This window comes from Bos mutus, chromosome 2, assembly GCF_027580195.1.
Source record: "Bos mutus isolate GX-2022 chromosome 2, NWIPB_WYAK_1.1, whole genome shotgun sequence".
In the NCBI taxonomy this organism is placed as follows: Eukaryota; Metazoa; Chordata; class Mammalia; order Artiodactyla; family Bovidae; genus Bos; species Bos mutus.
In genome coordinates this window covers 130,123,693-130,145,255 of record NC_091618.1, presented here as the reverse complement: position 1 = coordinate 130,145,255, position 21,563 = coordinate 130,123,693, and the positions used below count along the sequence as shown (strand labels likewise).

Genomic DNA, 21,563 nt, shown 5'->3' with positions numbered 1-21,563 from the left:
TTCGATAGTCAAAGTAAGCTACCTAGACCGCTTGGGCTTTTCCCAACAGAGCCCCTAGCGAGCAATCTCCTCCCACGCTCCCTATCAGCCCGCCTCTGCTCTCTGACCGCGTCTTCACCCCCACCTCGACCTCCGCCTTCACCCGGCCCCGCTCCGCCCCCCGGCCCCGCTCCGCCCCCCGGCCCCGCTCCGCCCCCCGGCCCCGCTCCGCCCCCCGGCCCTGCCTGCCCGGCCCCGGCCCCGCCCGGCCCCCCGGCCCCGGCCCTGCCCGCCCCGGCCCCGCTCCGCCCCCCGGCCCCGCTCCGCCCCCCGGCCCCGCTCCGCCCCCCGGCCCCGCTCCGCCCCCCGGCCCCGCTCCGCCCCCCGGCCCCGCTCCGCCCCCCGGCCCCGCTCCGCCCCCCGGCCTCGCTCCGCCGGGCCCAGCCCACCTCCTTTCTCTCTCAGTCCACTTCCTCAGCAGTTGTTCCCGCCCTGCCCCTTAGCGAGGCGCAGCGGAAAAGGCCTGCTCTAGGCCTCTCTAGCTCTCTGGAGGACTTGCCGTCTGTTTCCGGAGGCTTCCGGCGGCAGTAGGCGGGCCTGACGTGAAGAGCCACGCCGAGGGGGCTGCTCAGTCAGCGCTGATTTAGCTCGCGTGTTTTGGCAATGGGGTTGCAGGGGTTGTGCAGACTCATGTCGAGGTGAGTAAGCGAGCGGCTAAGGACAGCCTCGTCAGTTGCGCTTGCCCGGATGAAAAAGGTCGGGAGTGGGGACTGTCTGGCCTTGAAGTTTCTCATCGCCTTTGGAGACTCAGCTCTCAGACCCGACTCGCGCGGGTCATCCCTCCACCCACCTCCTCGCCTTACTCCTTCTAGCACCGTCTTCTCAGCATCGCCTTCGTTTTCTGCCTCTCTGGCTCTTAGGCAGCCTTGACCCCGGTTCCTTTCCTTCTTTAGTTGAGTAAGTTTGGGGGACACGCAGAGTTTCCACTTGGAGGAATTTTGTGGCATTTTTGGTGCTGCTAACAAACATTCGTGCTTTGCTAGGTGTCTCTGTGCTCGTGGTGTGATTGGTGTGCTAGGTGTCGCATGATTCCAGCGTTGGTATAGGTGTCTGAAACTTTGAGCCGTGTGTTGCGCACACACAGCTTGCCTTGGGGAAGTGTGTGTGGAAAGATGTTTAACTTTTGAAAGTGCTGCTTAATGCCACTGGAGCTCAGCTGAGAAAATCTGATAGCTATCACTGTAGGCAGGCAGGCAGGCTGCAGCAGTCCTGAGACCGTTTGCCTGCCCCCCGTGCATTACCAGGTAGCAGATGGGACCACTTGAAGGAGAACCGCTAATTGGCCTGACAGCTGAAATTCCTGGGGTTTTTAACCTTGGCTTTTGCCTTGGGGATAAGAGATGGGAGTGGTTTTTTTCATTTAAGGATAGTTGAAATGGCAACCCACTCCAGTATCCTTGCCTTGAAAATTCCATGGATGAGGGGCCTGGTGGGCTGTAGTCCATGGAGTCGCCAAGAGTCGAATACGACTGAGCGGCTTCACTTCACTTTCAGGGCTTTAGAGGGGGCTTCCCAGGTGGCGCTAGTGGTCAGAAACCCACTTGCCTGTGCAGGAGACAGAAGAGACCATGGGTTCGATCCCTGGGTGGGGAAGAACTCCTGGAGGAGGAAATGGCAACCCACTACAGTGTTCTTGCCTGGAGAATCCCATGGACAGAGAAGACTGGCGGGTTATAGTCCATAGGGGCGCAAAGAGTCGGACACGACTAAAGCGACTTAGCATGCACAGCTTTAGAGCAATGTGTCTTGTCTTAACTTTGTATCCATGGGCCTGGGGGCTTCCCATGTGCGCTAGTGGTAAAGAATCCGCCTGCCAGTGCAGGAGACATAAGAGAAGTGAGTTTGATCCCTGGGTCTGGAAGATCCTCTGGAGGAGGGCATGGCAACCCACTCCAGTATTCTTGCCTGGAGAATCTCATGGGCAGAGGAGCCTGATGGGCTTATAGTCCACAGGGTAGCAAAAAGTCGGACACAACTGAAGGGACAGCATGAATGGACACCGAGGACCTGGTGTTCAGTATTTGGAAAAAAAAAAAAAAATAGAAGAGTTGCTTTTGTTCTCTCTGTGTGGTTATTTTTTTAAAAATTTATTTACTTGTTTATTTTTATACCTTGAAATTAGTTGTCCCTGTGGCTCTAACTAGCTCACAGAGAGACTTGGCAGGTATAAAGAACAATCACTGCTGCTGCTTTTTTGAAGCTGTGAACAAATACCAGATTGTTTGAGAAACAAACTGGGAAGGCATATTTGTTAACAAAATTAAATGACTTGGGAAAGACTTTGTTATTCCCAGAGTTCAGGCTGGCTTTGTTCCTTCCAGTATTGCAAGGTGCACTAATTAGGCAAATCCTGGACCCATTTGGGGGTTTTGATCAGAGATGCATTTTCCAGGAGTAGGCCTGGTGTGGGTATTACCCTAGCAAAGCAGAGCACGGAGGCCAGTATCATCCAGTCTATAACAATGTAGTCTACAAATGTACTAAGTAATAGGGTGCCACAGTTTTCTGAGAGGAAGTAGGGTCTCTGTGCTGTGGTTGACATTGTTGTCCAGTCCTTGAAGTCCGGCTACCCTTGGCTGTTCGGCCAATGTCTTGCTTTCCTACTACCACTGTCCACTACTTATCTTGCCCTGGTGCCAATACAGCCCTTGGAATTTGTCGTCATTATTCCCCAATAAAGTACCTCTCTCTGAAGATAACTCTCAGGTTTGTATGACTAACCCTAATTTATCCTGAGCTCCAGTACTATTCACAAACACCTGAATGTCTTCTTTGCACCTCAAATGTACATTTGGACGTAACTGCAACCCTTGTTCCACCTCTGCACTTTCAACTTCTTAGTACTGTCCATCCTTTTAGATTCCTAAAGTTATCTAAGTTCTCCCACGCGCTCAATCCTTATCTCTTCCTGCTCATTTGAATTTGAACACACTTCTTATGTTCACTTTGTGGAAACTTGATTTATCTCTTGTTCAGTCGCCAAGCTGTGTCCAGCTTTTTGTGACCCCATGGACTGCAGCTCTTCAGACTTCACTGCCCTTCACCATCTCCCTGAGTTTACTCAAACTCATGTCCATTGAGTTGGTGATGCCATCCAACCATCTAATCCTCTGTTGTCCCCTTCTCCTCCTGCCTTCAGTCTTTCCCAGCATCAGGATCTTTTGCAGTGAGTCAGCTCTTTGAATCAGGTGGCCAAAGTATTGGAGTTTCAGCTTCAGTATGAGTCCTTCCAATGAATATTCAGGACTGATTTCCTTTAGGATGGACTGGTTTGATCTCCTTTGTGGGAATTTTCTTCCCGGGACTTGGAAACAGTGAACCTAAAAGAATAACACTTGGACAGTCTCTGCAAGGACTGACAATTTTATTTCTGCAGTCAAGCCTTTTTATAGGAGCAAGGAACAAAGAGCTTAGAGCATACGGCCAGCAGAGCACGTACAAGGCTAAGATATAATCAGTAAAAGATACTTCAAGGAACAGCGTGTTCTTAATGACCCATGTGTTTATCCATGACCCATTTTCTCAAGCAATGTCTTTAATGTTTAATTGCTAAATTTTGGCGCCGAGCATAGCCAAAGGCAGGAAATGTTTTTCAGCTATCAATACACAATGCCTGGGTACTTCTGGCCCTTCACCATTTCCCCGAGGACCTTCTCCTTCAAGGCTATTTTGCATTGCACCTCCCAACATCCTTGCTGTCCAGGGGACTCTCAAGAGTCTTATCCAGCACTACAGATCAAAAGCATCAATTCTTTGGCACTCAGCCTTCTTTATGATACAACTCTCACATCTGTACATGACTGCTGATTTATCTCTTATCTCTTTGCAATTTGAATAGTTTCTGCACATGACTGCCATGTTAATCTTGTGAAAGTTTACTTCAGTGCCATCCATTTCTCTGCTCAGAAGCTTTTAGAGGTATCCTCTTAGCTATGGCAACCTCCTTCAAAAGATCCCGTGCATGTACTGCTACATTCACTGCCCCCACCCCTGCAGCAGGCCGCCACCGACCCATGCCTCCACTGGAGACTCCTGGACACTCCTCAGCAAGTCTGGGTCAGTCTCATGTGGGGTCATTGCTCCTTTCTTCTGGGTCCTGGTGCACAAAAGTTTCTGTTTGTGCCCTCCAAGAATCTTTTTCCCAGTCCTGTGTAAGTTCTGGCAGCTCTATGGTGGGGTTAATGGCAAGAATGAATGTTGACATTTTAGGAATCAGTGAACTAAAATGGACTGGAATGGGTGAATTTAACTCAGATGACCATTATATCTACTACTGTGGGCAAGAATCCTTTAGAAGAAATGGAGTAGCCATCATAGTCAACAAGAGTCTGAAATGCAGTGCTTGGATGCAGTCTCAAAAACGACAGAATGATCTCTGTTTGTTTCCAAGGCAAACCATTCAATATCATGGTAATCCAAGTCTATGTCCCAACGAGTAATGCTGAAGAAGCTGAAGTTGAATGGTTCTATGAAGACCTTCAAGACCTTTTAGAACTAACACCCAAAAAAGATGTTGTTTGCATTATAGGGGACTGGAATGCAAAAGTAGGAAGTCAAGAAACACCTGGAGTAACAGGCAAATTTGGCCTTGGAGTACAGAATGAAGCAGGGCAAAGGGTAATAGAGTTTTGCCAAGAGAACTCACTGGTCATAGCAAACACCCTCTTCCAACAACACAAGAGAAGACTCTACACATGGACATCTCCAGATGGTCAATACTGAAATCAGATTGATTATATTCTTTGCAGGCAAAGATGGAGAAGCTCTATACAGTCAGCAAAAACAAGACCAGGAGCTGAGTGTCGCTCAGATCATGAACTCCTTATTGCCAAATTCAGACTTAAATTGAAGAAAGTAGGGAAAACCACTAGACCATTTAAGTATGACCTAAATCAAATCCCTTACGATTATACAGTGGAAGTGAGAAATAGATTCGGGGGATTAGATCTGGTAGACAGTGCCTGATGAACTATGGAATGAGGTTCGTGACATTGTACAGGAGACAGGGATCAAGAACATCCTCAAGAAAAAGAAAAGCAAAAAAGCAGAATGGCTGTATGAGGAAGGCTTTCAAATAGCCATGAAAAGAAGAGAAGTGAAAAGCAAAAGAGAAAAGGAAAGATATACTTATTTGAATGCACAGTTCCAAAGAATAGCAAGGAGAGAAAAGAAAGCCTTCCTCAGAGATCAGTGCAAAGAAGTAGAGGAAAACAATAGAATGGGAAAGACTAATGATCTCTTCATGAAAATTAGAGATACCCAGTGAACATTTTATGCAAAGATGGGCTCAATAAAGGACAGAAATGGTATGGACCTAACAGAAGCAGAAGATATTAAGAAGAGGTGGCAAGAATACACAGAAGAACTAAACAAAAGAGATCTTCATGACCCAGATAATCATGATGGTGTGCTCACTCACCTAGAGCCAGACATCCCGGAATGTGAAGTCAAGTGGGCCTTAGGAAGCATCACTATGAACAAAGCTAGTGGAGGTGATGGAATTCCAGTTGATCTATTTCAAATCCTAAAAGATGATGCTGTGAAAGTGCTGCACTCAATATGCCAGCAAATTTGGAAAACTCAACAGTGGCCACAGGACTGGAAAGGGTCAGTTTTCATTCCAATCCCAAAGAAAAGCAATGCCAAAGAATGCTCAAACTACTGCACAAGTGCACCCATCTCACACACTAATAAAGTAATGCTCAAAATTCTCCAAGCCAGGCTTCAACAGGATGTGAACCGTGAACTTCCAGATGTTCAAGCAGGATTTAGAAAAAGCAGAGGAACCAGACATCAAATTGCTAACATCCATTGGATTTTGAAAAAGCAAGAGAGTTCCAGAAAAACATCTACTTCTGCTTTATTGACTCTGCCAAAGCCTTTAACTGTGTGGATCACAACAAACTGGAAAATTCTTCAAGAGATGGAAATAGCAGACCTTCTGACCTGCCTCCTGAGAAATCTGTATGCAGGTCAGGAAGCAACAGTTAGAACTGGACATGGAACAACAGACTGGTTCCAAATAGGAAAAGCAGTATGTCAAGGCTGTATATTTTCACCCTACTTATTTAACTTAACAATAACCTCAGATATGCAGATGACACCACCCTTATGGCAGAAAGTGCAGAGGAACTAAAAAGCCTCTTGATGAAAGTGAAAGAGGAGAGTGAAAAAGTTGGCTTAAAGCTCAACATTCAGAAAACTAAGATCATGGTATCCGGTCCCATCACTGCATGGGAAATAGATGGGGAAACAGTGGAAACAGTGTCAGACTTTATTTTTCTGGGCTCCAAAATCACTACAGATGGTGACTGCAGCCATGAAATTAAAAGATGCTTACTCCTTGGAAGGAAAGTTATGACCAACCTAGATAGCATATTGAAAAGCAGAGACATTACTTTGCCAACAGAGGTCCGTCTAGTCAAGGCTATGGTTTTTCCAGTGGTCATGTATGGATGTGAGAGTTGGACTGTGAAGAAAGCTGAGCGCCGAAGAATTGATGCATTTGACCTGTGGTGTTGGAGAAGACTCTTGAGAGTCCCTTGGACTGCAAGGAGATCCAACCAGTCCATTCTGAAGGAGATCAGCCCTGGGATTTCTTTGGAAGGAATGATGCTAAAGCTGAAACTCCAGTACTTTGGCCACTTCCTGCGAAGAGTTGACTCATTGGAAAAGACTGATGCTGGGAGGGATTGGGGGCAAGAGGAGAAGGGGACGACAGAGGATGAGATGGCTGGATGGCATCACTGACTTGATGGACGTGAGTCTGAATGAACTCCGGGAGTTGGTGATGGACAGGGAGGCCTGGCGTGCTGCAATTCATGGGGTCGCAAAGAGTTGGACATGACTGAGTGACTGATCTGATCTGCTCTGATTTAACTTATATGCAGAGTATATCATGCAAAATGCCAGGCTGGATGAAGCACAAGCTGGAATCAAGATTGCCGGGAGAATTATCAATAACCTCAGATATGCAGATGACACCACCCTTATGGCAGAAGGTGAAGAACAAAGCCTTTTGATGAAAGTGAAAGAGAAGGGTGAAAAAGTTGGCTTAAAACTCAGCAGTCAGAAACCATAAGATCATGGTTTCTGGTCCCATCACTTCATGGCAAATAGATGGGGAAACAGTGGAAACAGTGACGGACTTTATTTTTGGGGGGCTCCAAAATCACTGCAGATGGTGACTGTAGGCATGAAATTAAAAGACGCTTGCTCCTTGGAAGAAAAGATATGACTGACCTAGGTGAAGTCGCTCAGTCATGTCCGACTCTTTGCGACCCCGTGGACTATGTAGCCTACCAGGCTTCTCCATCCATGAGATTCTCCAGGCAAGAATACTGGAGTGGGTTACTGTTTCGTTCTCCAGGGGATCTTCCCTACCCAGGGATCGAACCCGGGTCTACCGCATTGGAGGCAGACACTTTAACCTCTGAGCCACCAGGGAAGCCCTATCGACCTAGACAGTATATTAAAAAGCAGAGACATTATTTTGCCAACAAAGGTCTGTCTCTTCAGCAGAATGGTTTTTCCAGTAGTCATGTATGAATGTGAGAGTTGGGCTATAAAAAAAACCTGAGTGCCGAAGAATTGATGCTTTTGAACTGTGGTGTTGAAGAAGACTCTTCAGAGTCCCTTGGACTGAACCAGGCCAATCTAAAGGAAATCAGTGCTGAATATTCACTGGAAAGACTGATGCTGAAGCTGAAACTTCAACACTTTGACCACCTGATGGGAAGAACTGACTCATTGGAAAAGACCCTGATGCTGGGCAAGATTGAAGGCGGGAGGAGAAGGGGATGACAGAAGATGAGATGGTTGGATGGCATCACCGTCTCAATGGACATGAGTTTGAGTAAACTCTGGGAGTTGGTGATGGACATGGAGGCCTGGTGTGCTACAGTCCATGGGGTTGCAAAGAGTCGGACATGACTGAGCAACTGAACTGAACTGAACTTAGCTATGGAATTAAATAAAAACTTCCCAGCCTTGGTTTCAACGATTTGACCCCAGTTTACCTCATGAATTCAATGGTACTTACTCTTCTGTTAACAGCTCCTGGGAGATAGTATTCTAGGCGCTTCTCTTATCCTGTGGCCAAACTAGACTACTTGTTCTTATTGTTTCTTACTTCAGGTCCTTGAAATCCAGGGGGATCAGATGAGAAACAGATATTTAAATGGAAGTAATATTTATCAGCTCTGGTAAGTGTGTTAAAGGAAAAGAGAACCAGGTTTAGAAGGAAGTGAGAGATCAGGGAGCCTCTTCAAAGGGATTGATCTCTTTTAAGTTGTTAGTAACACTCATTCCCTTCATCTTCTCTGTGGTTTGCTGAACTGTATTCTTTTGGTTTGGTTCTTGGTCTGCCTCTCTTTACTCTTACGTAGTTGTTTCTGAAGACTCAATACTTGATTCAATTTTGTTTTCCTATGCTGAAAGTGAGAGTTAGTCACTCAGTTATGTCGGACTCCTGGAGTTTGCTCAAACTCAAGTCTATTGAGTTGGTGATGCCATCCAACTGTCTCATCCTCTGTCGTCCCCTTCTCCTCGTGCCGTCAGTCTTTCCCAGCATCAGGGTCTTTTCCAGTGAGTCAGCTCTTTGAATCAGGTGGCCAAAGTATTGGAGCTTCAACATCATCCTTCCAATGAAGGAAGGACCCCATGGACTGCAGCTCCTTTCTGTTCGAAGAGTCCCAAACTCATATGCAGATGCTCAGATGGGAGCATTGAGTGGTGCTAGCTGGTGGGGATGAGCAGGGAACCGGTGAGCAATCGAGGGGGCTTCCGTGGTGGCTCAGTAGTAAGGAATCTGCCTGCCAGTGCAGGAGACTTGGATTCGATCCTGGGTTGGGAAGATCCCTGGAGAAAGAAATGGCAGTCCACTCCAGTATTCTTGCCTGGGAAATCTCTCGGACAGAGGAGCCTGGTGGGCTACAGTCCATGGGGCTGCAAAAAGTCAGACGTGACTTAGCGACTGAACAAGTGAGCAATAAAGAGCCCTCTGTCTCAAGGAGGCAGCTTTTCTGCCTTGGGCATTGTTGCCATTGTGAAACCTAGTCCCAGTGTTTCCATAACTATCAATATTTCTGGAAAGACTGGAAAACTCCATTTTTAAGTGAAATCTCTTGATTTTTTAAATCTTCATAATTTTAAAATCCTGCTAACTGTACAACATGTTTGTCAGCACAGGAAGCCTTCAGGCCACAGTTCTTAGCTGCAACTTTCTAATTTATTCCCCATAGAGAACTGAGAGGTATGTATGCCTCAGTGATTGTCTATGCATGTGACTTGTTGACAAGTCTTTAGCTAACTTTTCTTTCAAACTCCAGTCTCTTCTCCACTCACTGTTGAATATTTTTACTTATACCATTACAAATTCAAGAAATTAAAAATGGAATTCATATTTCATTCTACAAACTAGCTAGTTTCCTTTCCAACCTTTTCAGTACCTATTTCTCCTGATTCTCTTGGCTTGAAATCTTGGGATCATTTTTGGCATAATTCTTTTTCTTTTCCATTGAGTTTTTACTTGATAATAACTCTGTAAATCATGCTTTTGTTTCCACAATTGCTTTTCATCAGTTCATGTCTGAATTACTTGGCCTTGGACTTGATCTTCTATTCTATTCATATTCTACTTTGCCTATTTCTGCTGTAATAATCTTCATTAAGCACTGTTTTTATTATATTGTCATCTTAAACAGGTTCACTGAAAGTTAATTTTGTAAGCCCGTGTGTGTGTGTGTGTGTGTGTGTGTCGATAATCAAAAATTTCATAAATGATAAGGTTCTCATTCTTCTTAGTTGTTTTTAACCTTAGCATGTATCAGGATTACCTGGAGGGTTTGTTAAACATAGATTTCTGAGCCTTACCGCACAGTGTCTGATTCAGTAGGTGTGGATGCGGTCAGATATTTGCATTTCTACCATGTTCCCAGGTAAACTGATGATGTAGGGCCAGGGGCCACTTTTGGAACAACTGCTGCTGGCAGTAGAGTTGACCATCATGTGAAGAAAGTAAGCTTTATAAAGAGAATTAGTAAATTAGCAGTCGCTGGGATGTGCATGCCTCTTCCCTTCCACCAGATGGCACTCTGGGAGCCAATAGGAAGGAATATGAAGATCATAAATTCAGAATTACTAGGAGACTCTGAACATGCAGATACATTTTTGAGTTATAAAAGTTAATACCAGTTTAAAAATAATAGTTGAGTATAAATTGGAATATATAGAACTAATAGATTATATAGAATCTGGCAGGAAACTTAGTTGTACTTAAGTTTATTTTCTATTTGCTTTATAGTAATTGGTCCAGAGATTTTTTGACCTGTAAAGGTGATACATAGTGGTTTGAACTGATGTTTTATAGTTTTATATTAACTTTCCTCAAATGAAATAAATTTTTTTTTGTGCTCATTGATTTATTCACCTTTTCCCCTTTATTGTGGACTTGAATTTTCACTACTGGAATGGTGGAACAAATTTGGGGTAGTTTCTTTTTAAAAAAATTTTTTATTGGAATATAGCTGCTTTACAATGTTGTGTCAGTTTCTGCTACACAGCAAAGTACATCATTTATACATACACATATATCTACTCTTTTTTAGATTTCCTTCCCATGTTCAGTTCAGTTCAGTCGCTCAGTTGTGTCCGACTCTTCGCGACCCCATGAATCGCAGCATGCCAGGCCTCCCTGTCCATCACCAACTCCCGGAGTTCACTCAGACTCACGTCCATCCAGTCAGTGATGCCATGCAGCCATCTCATCCTCTGTCGTCCCCTTCTCCTCCTGCCCCCAATCCCTCCCAGCATCAGAGTCTTTTCCAATGAGTCAACTCTTCGCATGAGGTGGCCAAAGGACTGGAGTTTCAGCTTTAGCATCATTCCTTCCAAAGAAATCCCAGGGCTGATCTCCTTCAGAATGGACTGGTTGGATCTCCTTGCAGTCCAAGGGACTCTCAAGAGTCTTCTCCAACACCACAGCTCAAAAGCATCAATTCTTCAGCGCTCAGCCTTCTTCACAGTCCAACTCTCACATCCATACATGATCACAGGAAAAACCATAGCCTTGACTAGACGGACCTCTGTTGGCAAAGTAATGTCTCTGCTTTTGAATATGCTATCTAGGTTGGCCATAACTTTCCTTCCAAGGAGTAAGTGTCTTTTAATTTCATGGCTGCAGTCACCATCTGCAGTGATTTTGGAGCCCCCAAAAATAAAGTCTGTCACTGTTTCCACTGTTTCCCCATCTATTTCCCATGAAGTGATGGGACCAGATGCCATGATCTTAGTTTTCTGAATGTTGAGCTTTAAGCCAACTTTTTCACTCTCCTCTTTCACTTTCATCAAGAGGCTTTTTAGTTCCTTTTCACTTTCTGGCATAAGGGTGGTGTCATCAGGTCACCACAGATCATTGAGTAGAGTTCCCTGTGCTAAATAGTAGGTTCTCAGTAGTTACCTGTTTTATATATAGTAGTGTATATGTCACTCCCAGTCTCTGAATTTGTCCCCCTGTCTCTGCTGTAACCATAATGTTCTTGCATCTATAACTCTATTTCTGTTTTGTCAATAAGTTCATCACAGTTATTCTGGGGGACTTCCCCGTGGTCTAGTGGCTAAGACTCCTGTGTTCCCAATCAAACCTAGGATCAAACTCCCGGATTTGATCCCTAATCAGGAAACTAGCTTCCACATGCCTCAACTAAGAACCGGCATAGTCAAATAAATATTAAAAAAAAAAAAAAAAGTTCAGTGTTATTCTGGATCTAAAAAAAAAAAAGAAATTAGCACTTAACTTTTTTGATACTTAATTTTTCTTTCTGGAAGGTTTTGAGTTAAGTTGAAATAAGTTTTAGAAATGGTGCTTTAGGGTAAGTATAATTCAGATTTTAAAAGTCTGTATGAAATTTATTTTAGAAATGCTCCTAAATAAGCTAGAATCTGTCACTTCAGATTTATTGATTTTAATGATAACTTATCTGCACTTTGGAATCATATAGGAGGAGCTTCAGACAAAATACGTGTCCTATTTTGTTATGTTAGGACACACAATATGTCTGTATCCTTCCATAGTTTTCAGAATGTCCTATGCTTGGGATCACAATATATAGCCTTTTCAGATTGACTGCTTTTGCTTAGCAGTGTGCATTTAAGGTTCCTCTGTTTTTTTGTTTTTTTTTTAATGGAATAGTGTTGTTTCTTTTTATTGCTGAGTAGTATTTCATTGTATATATATACACCACAGTTTGTTTATCCATTCAGCTATTGAAGGACCTCTTGGTTACATCCACATTTTGGCTAATATGAATAAAGCTATCATCAACATTTACGTGTAGGTGGACATAAGTTTTTAGCTCATTTGGGTAAATACCAAGGAGTGCAATAGCTGGGTCATATGATAAGAGTATGTTTAGTTTTTTAAGAAACTACCAAAATTTCTTTGAAAGTGGCTGTATTGTTTTGTGTTCATACCACAATGAATGAATTAAACTTTTTTTTAAAATTTTTTATTCTAATAACTGTTCAAAGAAGCTAAAGCAAACAAAAGGGAATGTTGTATTTATACATTGAAACATGACTATCCACATTACTGTGTTCATTGTATTCTACATTTGTTTCAGGTTTAATTCATATAAAAGGACTAATATCATACTGCAGCATTTGGTAAGTTTGGATTTTGTTTTTCTGGCATATTTATTTATTTTTCCATAATAAATTATTTTTCCATCATAAATTACCCATCATATTATAAATTCTGATGGGTAATTTAAAATGTTGTTAGGGAAGTAGAGAAATACTGGCAGATTTTGTTGACTGTGGTACACTGTGATTTCCAATTTTATAGTGTCAAATTTGACACACATAACTTGTAGGAGGTGGCATAAGGTTATAGGTAAGAGGATGAATCTTCAAGTCAGAATGCTTAGGTTTAAATAACGAATCTACTACTTAATCTTGGGCAGATTACTTGCTCTCTCTCAGCCTCCTTTATTGATATTTTAAAAAGGGGGATATTAGTATTCACCTTAGAGTGCTTATGAATAATAAATAATTCATTTAAAAATCTGATATAGTGCTTGGCATATAATGGTCATTTAATACATGTTACTACTACTATTGTAATAGTACCCTTCCAGAGCTTAGATGGTCTTAGTTTATCAAGTTGTAAGGAAGAAATGATTTTTATTCATTTTTGTATATCTCCACTATCGACTGAATCTGTCCCCCCAAATTCATATGTTGAAATCTAATTGCCAGTGTGTTGATATTTGGAGATGGGGCCCTTAAGAGGTGATTAGGTCAGGAAGGCAGAGCTCTCATGAGTGAATCAGTACCTTTATAAAGGAAACACCAGAGAGCTCCCTTCCCTCTTCTGCCTTCTGAGGAAGGATGTAGTGAGAAGACAGCCATCGATGTATGAACTGGGAAGTGAGACCTCACCAGACACTGAATCTGCAGGCGTCTCGATCTTGACTTCCCAGCCTCCAGAACTGTGAGAATCAAATGCTGTATAAGCTATGCAGTCTATGGTGTTTTAGTTATAGCAGCCTGAATGGGCTAAGACACCCTCTCATACAATCTGACAAGCACCTTGCACATAAAAATGACAAGTCCCTCTGATGTAGCACTTATGGCATGCCAGGTGCTATTCAAAGTACTGATACTTATTAATAGTTCGGTTGATTCTCGTAGTCTTGTGGGATAGATACTACCGATCTTTCATCTGTAGTTCTGAAACCTCAAAATCAAACGTTTGTGGATGTTTGTGGTAAATGCATTTGGTGGCTGTCTTGCAGTGATCGCTGAACCCAGGGTATGCAAGGCACAAGCTAAGAGACTGGAAGGAGACTCAGGAAGCCATAGGAACTGCAGACACATTTATTCTCTCCCGGCTGGCACGGCAGCCATAACACAGCCTCTCTTCTGGCTGATGCAGCAGCCATAGCGGCAGCCATAACATAACCAGAACGCAGCTGTGACATATTCATAGCATAACCTCACATAACATAACCATGATGTCACTCCAGTATAGCCCTGATGCAGCAGCAGCAGCTACTGGGGCTTTCATGGTGAAGCTCATACAGGTGTACTGCGCACACTAGCCTGCGACCAAGTGAGTACCTCGTGACGCGCATGCGCAGTACCATAAGCAATCTCAGCTGTTACATACCGTGCACAGTCATTGTCTACAGAACACGGGGTGAGAGGGCCTGACTCGTGCCGTCTTGTTGATTTCTCCACATTCCACCCCTTCAGGCTATAGTCCATGGGGTCGCAAGAGTTGGACATGACTTAGAGACTAAACCACATTCACCCCTTCAGGGTCTCTCACCTCACAATCTATGCACAGTCCATTGTCCACAATATTCCCTTGGCAAGTAATGCTGATCTTTGAATTTAGATCTCCCAAAAGCAGTAGCTACAACAACAGTTACATCCCCCAAAACATAGAAAATCCAGTGCCAGGTATCACCTGGAACTCATGTTGCAGTCCTTGCCCTCATGGGGCTAGAAGAGCCACCTACTGCATGTGGAGTGCCTTTTTCTTCCTTGACCAAGTCCAGTCCCCATCTGTCCTTGTGAGATTTCAGGACAGCCTTCACAGGAGCAACTCCACCCCTGCTGGTGTGTTTTTTATTAAGGATCCACAACCCCCCCCCCCCCACAACCCCCATAGGCTCCAGGCCCAACCCCTTCTAGGAGGGGATTTTTTTTGTGGTATTCAGGGACCACCCACATGATTCCAAATGTTTTCACACTGTTCTAAATATGCAAGAGAATTAGAGGTTAGTAGCACATCACAGGACACAGCCTTTACAGTACACTGTTCTACTAAATCTACATCATAGGACACAGCCTTTGCAGTACAATCTATATCACAGGACACAGCCTTTGCAGTGCCCTGTTCTACTAAGTCTACATCACAGGACGCAGCCTTTACAGTATGATCTGTATCACAGGACACAGCCTTTGCAGTACGATCTATATCACAGGACACAGCCTTTACAGTACACTATTCTACTAAATCTACATCATAGGACACAGCCTTTGCGGTACGATCTGTATCACAGGACACGGCCTTTGTGGTACACTGTTCTAAATCTACATCATTTGGCCACCATAGCCACAGTGTATGCACTAGGAATGGGAAACTGCTCTGGCTTGCCATAAACAAGGCTGCGTTCAGCACCAGTGTCACCCAGGGCCATTACTCTTTGTACACTGGCTCGTGACCAGTGAATTGCAAGTTCTACATGGGGCCTCCAGTCCCTGTTTGGGCTCAGGAGGGTGCCTTGATCTGAGCCGTATTCAAAGTGAAAAAGGGTGTCATCTAAAGGAATATCTTGGGTGCATGTAATCTTCTAACGGAACCACCTACATCTCTTGCTGTGGGTGCTTCCTGAACTTGGTAAACTGCTCCTTCAGTCTGTTGCCTCCATAGCTCTCTAGGAGCAGAGCTCTGGGCTCTCAACTTTATTTCTGCAAACTCCTGCCAGCAAATCAGCCCACATTTGCAGTCTCATCACCTGGGTGGGGCTGTTATCAGTTTGGGCCCCCTTCAGGGTCCTCACACTTCTAATCCCCTGTGCTTGTGGCCATCCCTCTATTTCTCCCAAGCTAGCCACCATCGAGATCACTGCATAGATGGGACATCCCACATAGGGTGCAAGAATAGCAGTCAGGGATCCAAAGTGGTAGATGGGGCATTGTTCAAAATAGTATCTTGAATGCCACCAGTAAAATGCTCATCATCTAGGCCTCAGCATTAGGGTTAGATATCTACTGCTTCATGCCCGGTTCTCTCACCACTTGGGTAAACTCGGCATAGGTATGCCTCTTAGAGTATCCGGGAGCTCTCCCGTGTTTGACCACATGGTGCAGATGGCAGCGTTAGTCCATTCCATCAGGGTGTGTGCTTGGTTAGGTGCACCCTGCATGAGCCACCTAGCCTTCTGTGGCCTTTGTCTCAACGAGAAGTGAGTGGTTATAGATGCCAGCTGTTCTACCTTGTGCCCGGAACACAAGACACTGTCTACCCTGGTATCCCAGAGTTGCAAAAGCATCCATACTGCCAAGGGTTCCCTGTGCGTTTGCTGAAACTGCGTACCCAAGTCAGCTAGCTTGACCTGAGTATACGGTGGATGCCTCATTAACTCAGTCACATTGGAGCCTGCTTGAGGATGCCCCCACCCCAGGTCACAGACCGCTTATGCTTCACTTTCTGCTGCACAATGGGCCTCACTGCCAAGTGGAGACCTGCAGTCTCAGAGCGTTCATCACCACTGTCACTTACCGCCTCGCTGTCAGAGATGCTGGGTTCCCCGGGGCCACGGGGTTCTTGCTCCAATGCCAATACACTTCTTCCAAGCATCTCTGCACGTTGCACACTGGTGTGGCATCATGGAGAGCACTCTCCATGTTCACCTTCAAGGCAGCCAGGAAGGTCTACCGCATGGTGCCAGTGGCAGTCCTTGCCCCTTGCGCAGCAGACGGGAACTCACCGCCTGGTACGCCTCTTCAGTGCTGTCCAGTGAACTGTCCACCACTTCGCGGTCTTCCACTGGAGCCCACACCAAGCGGATCGCAGCCACACAGTACCACATGCTATGAGATGGCCACTGTCTCCCCCATCCGGTGGAGCCTCAGGCTCTTCTCCCTTCTGGGTATCCCGCCACCTCTTCTTATGTGGAGCCTCAGGCTCCTCTCCCTGCTGGGTATTCTGCCAACTACACCAGTTGTATTGCTCTTCATCCTGTTCCTGACACCAGTTGTCTTGCTGTTCACACTGTCCTCACTGTTCGCTGAACCCAGGGTAGGCAAGGCATGAGCTAAGAGGCTGGAGGGAGACTCAAGGAGCTGTAGGAACTGCAGACATGTTTATTTTCCCCGGCTGGCACAGCAGCCATAACACAGCCTCTCTCCTGGCTGATGCAGCAGCCGTAGCAGCCACAACATAACCGTAATGTAACCATAACAGACTCACATAACACGATTAAGACGTTGCTCCAGTGTAGCCCCAGGGCAGCAGCAGGCAGGGCTTTCATGAAACTCATACGGGTGTACCGCACACGCTAGCCCACAACCAAGTGAGTACCTTGTGACGTGCATGCACAGGGCTATAAGTGATCTCAGCCGTTACACAACCACGTAAGGTCATTGTTTACAGAACATGGGGCGAGACGGGGTAAGAGCAGCGGGTGAGAAAGCCTGATTGGGGCCATCTTGTTAGTTTCCCCACCATGGCAAAATATGACTGGAACATACTTTTGAAACTCTTTTTGTCTTTATCCTTTTTTTAAAAAAAAAAATTAATTTATTTTAATGGAGGCTAATTACTTTACAACATTGTATTGGTTTTGCCATACATTGACATGAATCCACCATGGGTGTACACGTGTTCCCCATCCTGAAACCCCCTCCCACCTCCCTCCCCGTACCATCCCTCTGGGTCATCCCAGTGCACCAGCCCCGAGCACCCTGTCTCATGCATTGCACCTGGACTGGCGATTCATTTCACATATGATAATATACATTTTCAATGCCATTCTCCCAAATCATCTCACCCTCTCCCTCTCCCACAGAGTCCAAAAGACTGTTCTATACATCTGTGTCTCTTTTGCTGTCTCGCATACAGGGTTATCATTACCATCTTTCAAAATCCCGTATACATGCGTTAGTATACTGTATTGGTGTTTTTCTTTCTGGCTTACTTCCCTCTGTATAATAGCCTCCAGTTTCATCCACCTCATTAGAACTGTCTTTATCCTAACTAGTGTACATATTCATGGTTCGGTGCAGAAGTAGTAAAGCATTTGGTTACAGTGTACTGACCAAGACTGTATGTGATATGTTCTTTTACCTTTCCAAAGTTTAGAAAATTTTCTGAATTTTGAAATGCATCTGGGCGCAAGAAGTTTTGATAAACACTATGGTCTTATCTCTGTTTACTGGGTCAGCATCAGAGGCTAAGTAGTGTGCCCCAGTGTCCCTGCTGCAGAAGTAGGAGGTGGGGTTTGAATCCAGGCTGTCTGGCTCCATAACTGCCTACTGCACTCTGTGGCCTGTGGCACAATGGGCACTGAGTTTAACCACTGCAGCATGTTTCTCTGTCCAGCCTAAGTGGAGATGGGCATATGAAAACTGAAATGTCTTACCCTTGTTTATTTTAGTCAGCTGATTTACACGGAGGCTGAGGAGTTCCCTGGAAAAAGAACTTAGAACAATGTTATTTTTCATATTTAGATTCATATTTAGATACACACACAAGTGGAATACCCACTTCCAGTGGTATTCCAAGAATATTCTTGCCTGGGGAATTCCATGGACAGAGGAGTCTGGCGGGCTACAGTCCAGGAGGTTACAAGAGTCAGACACGACTTAGTGACTAAACCACCACCACAAGTGGAATAGAAAGACATGACAATCCAAATTTCATAGGATTGTGTGACCTGGGGTATAAACCACTTTGAGCAAAGGAATGTAAATTGGACTCTCATCAAGGCCTGAGGGCTGAATGGTTCTAGGTACCAGTGTTGGTTTTTACATGTCCTCAGATCTGGGGGGAGAGGAGCTTCCCAGGTGGCACAGTGGTAAAGAATCTGCCTGCCAATGCAGGAGACATGAGTTTGATCTCTGGGTCGGAAAGATCCCCTGGAGAAGGAAATGGCAACCACTCCAGCATTCTTGCCTGGAAAATTCTGTGGACAGAGGAGTCTCGTAGGCTGTTGCCCATGGAGTCGCAGAGTTCACATATGCACATATGACTGAGCACATATGCACACAGAAATAGGGAAGCTGTATCCCAAGAAGTCCTTCTGTGACCCTTCTAAGAGAGCTAATGACTCCAGGAGTGAGAGCCCTTTTGACTTCATAGCGGAATGATGGAAATATGTCATTGATGGCAGAACTTTAGGCAGAGTTATGAGAAATGGATAGAACTGACTTGCGATAATAGTGTGACATTCCTTTAGACCCTTCAGAGATATTAGATGGACCTTACCTGCCTCCTGAGAAATCTGTATAAAGGTCAAGAAGCAACAGTTAGAATTGGACATGGGACAACAGACTGGTTCCAAATAGGAAAAGGAGTATGTCAAGGCTGTATACTGTTACCCTGCTTATTTAACTTATATGCAGAGTACATCATGAGAAACGCTGGGTTGGAAGAAGCACAAGCTGGAATCAGAATGTGAGGAGAAATATTAATAACCTCAGATATGCAGATGACACCACCCTTATGGCAGAAAGTGAAGAAGAACTAAAGAGTCTCTTGATGAAAGTGAAAGAGGACAGTGAAAAAGCTGGCTTAAAACTCAACACTCAAAAAACAAAGATCATGACATCTGGTCCCATCACTTCCTGGCAAATAGATGGGGAAACAATGGAAACAGTCACAGATTTTATTTTCTTAGGCTCCAGAATCACTGCAGATGGTGACTGCAGCCATGAAATTAAAAGATGCATGATCCTTGGGAAAAAAGCTATGACCAACCTAGACAGCAAAGCAGAGACATTACTTTGCTGACAAAGGTTTTTCTAGTCGTCATGTATGGACATGAGAGTTGGACCACAAAGAAAGCTGAGTGCTGAAGAATTGATGCTTTTGAACTGTGGTGTTGGAGGAGACTCTTGAGAGTCCCTTGGACTGCAAGGAAATCAAACCAGTCAATCCTAAAGGAAATCAGTCCTGAATATTTATTGGAAGGACTGATGCACAGCTCCAATACTTTGGCCACCTGATGTGAAGAACTGACTCATTTGAAAAGACCTTGATGCTGGGAAAGATTGAAGGCAGGAAGAGAAGGGGATGACAGAGGATGAGATGATTGGATGGCAACACTGGCTCGATGGACATGAATTTGAGCAAGCCCCGGAAGTTGTTGATGGACAGGGAAGTCTGGTGTGCTGCAGTCCATGGGGTCACAAAGAGTCAGATACGACTGAGCAACTGAACTGAACCTGGAAAGGAGGTCAAAGTTCTGCGGGTTTGTCAAGCTAATGTAACCTGGTGGGACCTATTAATGAGGTCTTATTTATATTCATAGGCTTAATGAATGTTCTAATGTTATATTTAAAACTCATATACAGCATTTAATTTAAAATGCAGAAGCTCATTTTTTTTCCCACATAAGTTTGACCTGGACATGGAAAAAACTTTTTTCCTTCAGAAAGTAGTTCTTTTCAGTATGAAGGCATGCTGGTTGGACTGCATGAATTGATACTGCATATATCACTTTCATGACAGCAATCATGTTTGTATTCTGTATGTCCAGATGATCTAGAATCAGTATCAACCAATTTATAATGTATGCCTTTTGAAAAGACATACATTAAATGTTTGCTTTGTGTATGTAAAGAACTTGACTAAGCGGTTAAGAACGTTATTATGAAAAAGACAATTCCTGACTTCAGAAACGAATAATGAAAGAGGTAGAAATATGTACTAATAATGTATTATAAAAAGGCCAGATGAATTAGAGGTGTGAACAAAAATGGGATAGACTGATATTGGCTTTATGTCCAGTGAAAGCTTACTGGAGAGAAACCATTTATTTGATCTGAGCCTTCAAGCGTGGTTAGGGTTTCAAGAGGGTAGAGATGGGAAGTGGTGGGAGTTCACAGAGTAACACTAAGAGATGATTCTGTTCTCTATCGTAAGGTGATTTCTATTACAAACGCAGAAATTGAGGTTCTGAGATGAGCTTGTCTGAGGGTGTATTAGTCGTGAGTGGCGAAACTAATGTTTGAGGTCATCTGACTCCAAAATCTGTTTTCTTTCTGTTACACAATATATTTATTCCTGTGCAAAGAACTGTGAGATAGGAGAGTGGAGATTACACTCAGGGCTTTCTATGTATCCTTGGTAAGGAGTGCTGTGGGCTGGTGAATTTTCCTGGAATCACATGTGGAGAGACTTGAAGGCCAGGTCATGTAATTTGGATGTTTTTGAAATTAATGGCCTGAGTCATGGAACATTTCTGCATGGGAGTAACAAGATAGAACTGTGCTTTGGCAAAATTCTCTGAATGCAGTGTGACAAATAAACCATCTGGCAAAAATTCTGAAAGTCTGCCAAAAAGGAAAGTTATAATACTGCTGTATGGCTAGGGTAATGAGAATAGAACGTAATGGATAGACAGAATCATTTTAGAAATAGTTTCTCTAGTATTTGGTAACTGCTTCAAGTTATTGGCAGAGAGAGGAAGAGAACATTTAGGAATCAAAGATAACACTAGCATTGTGTTCTTGTATAACTGAAAAAATGGTGTTACCATTACCTGATAGAGGAAACAGAGGAGGAGAGACAGATTTGTCACAGAGATATTTCTTGGTAAATGTGGTTTCTAACAAGTTGAGTTTGGGGTGCTGAGTAGGTACCTCTGTAATTGTAGCAGGCATTTGGAATAAAGGGCTGGGGCTCTGGAAAAGTAAAGATACAGATGTAGGTTTGAGTCAGCTGCTTAGAGGCAATAATTGAAGATGGGAAGTAGATGATATCACAAAAGGTGAGAGCATAGAGCACA

General features: G+C 44.3%; 1 protein-coding gene across 1 annotated transcript in view; it reads left to right on the top strand.

The window, feature by feature from the left end:
• The first annotated feature begins 449 nt into the window (after window positions 1–449).
• The window catches only part of HIBCH (3-hydroxyisobutyryl-CoA hydrolase), a 115,351-nt gene continuing 94,237 nt past the window's right edge, over window positions 450–21,563 (top strand). Inside the window, exons 1-2 of the mRNA XM_070359586.1 lie at window positions 450–677; window positions 12,660–12,702. Of these exons, the coding sequence (XP_070215687.1) occupies window positions 643–677; window positions 12,660–12,702 (78 nt within the window). The 5' untranslated portion in view covers window positions 450–642. The remainder of the gene's footprint in view (window positions 678–12,659; window positions 12,703–21,563) is intronic.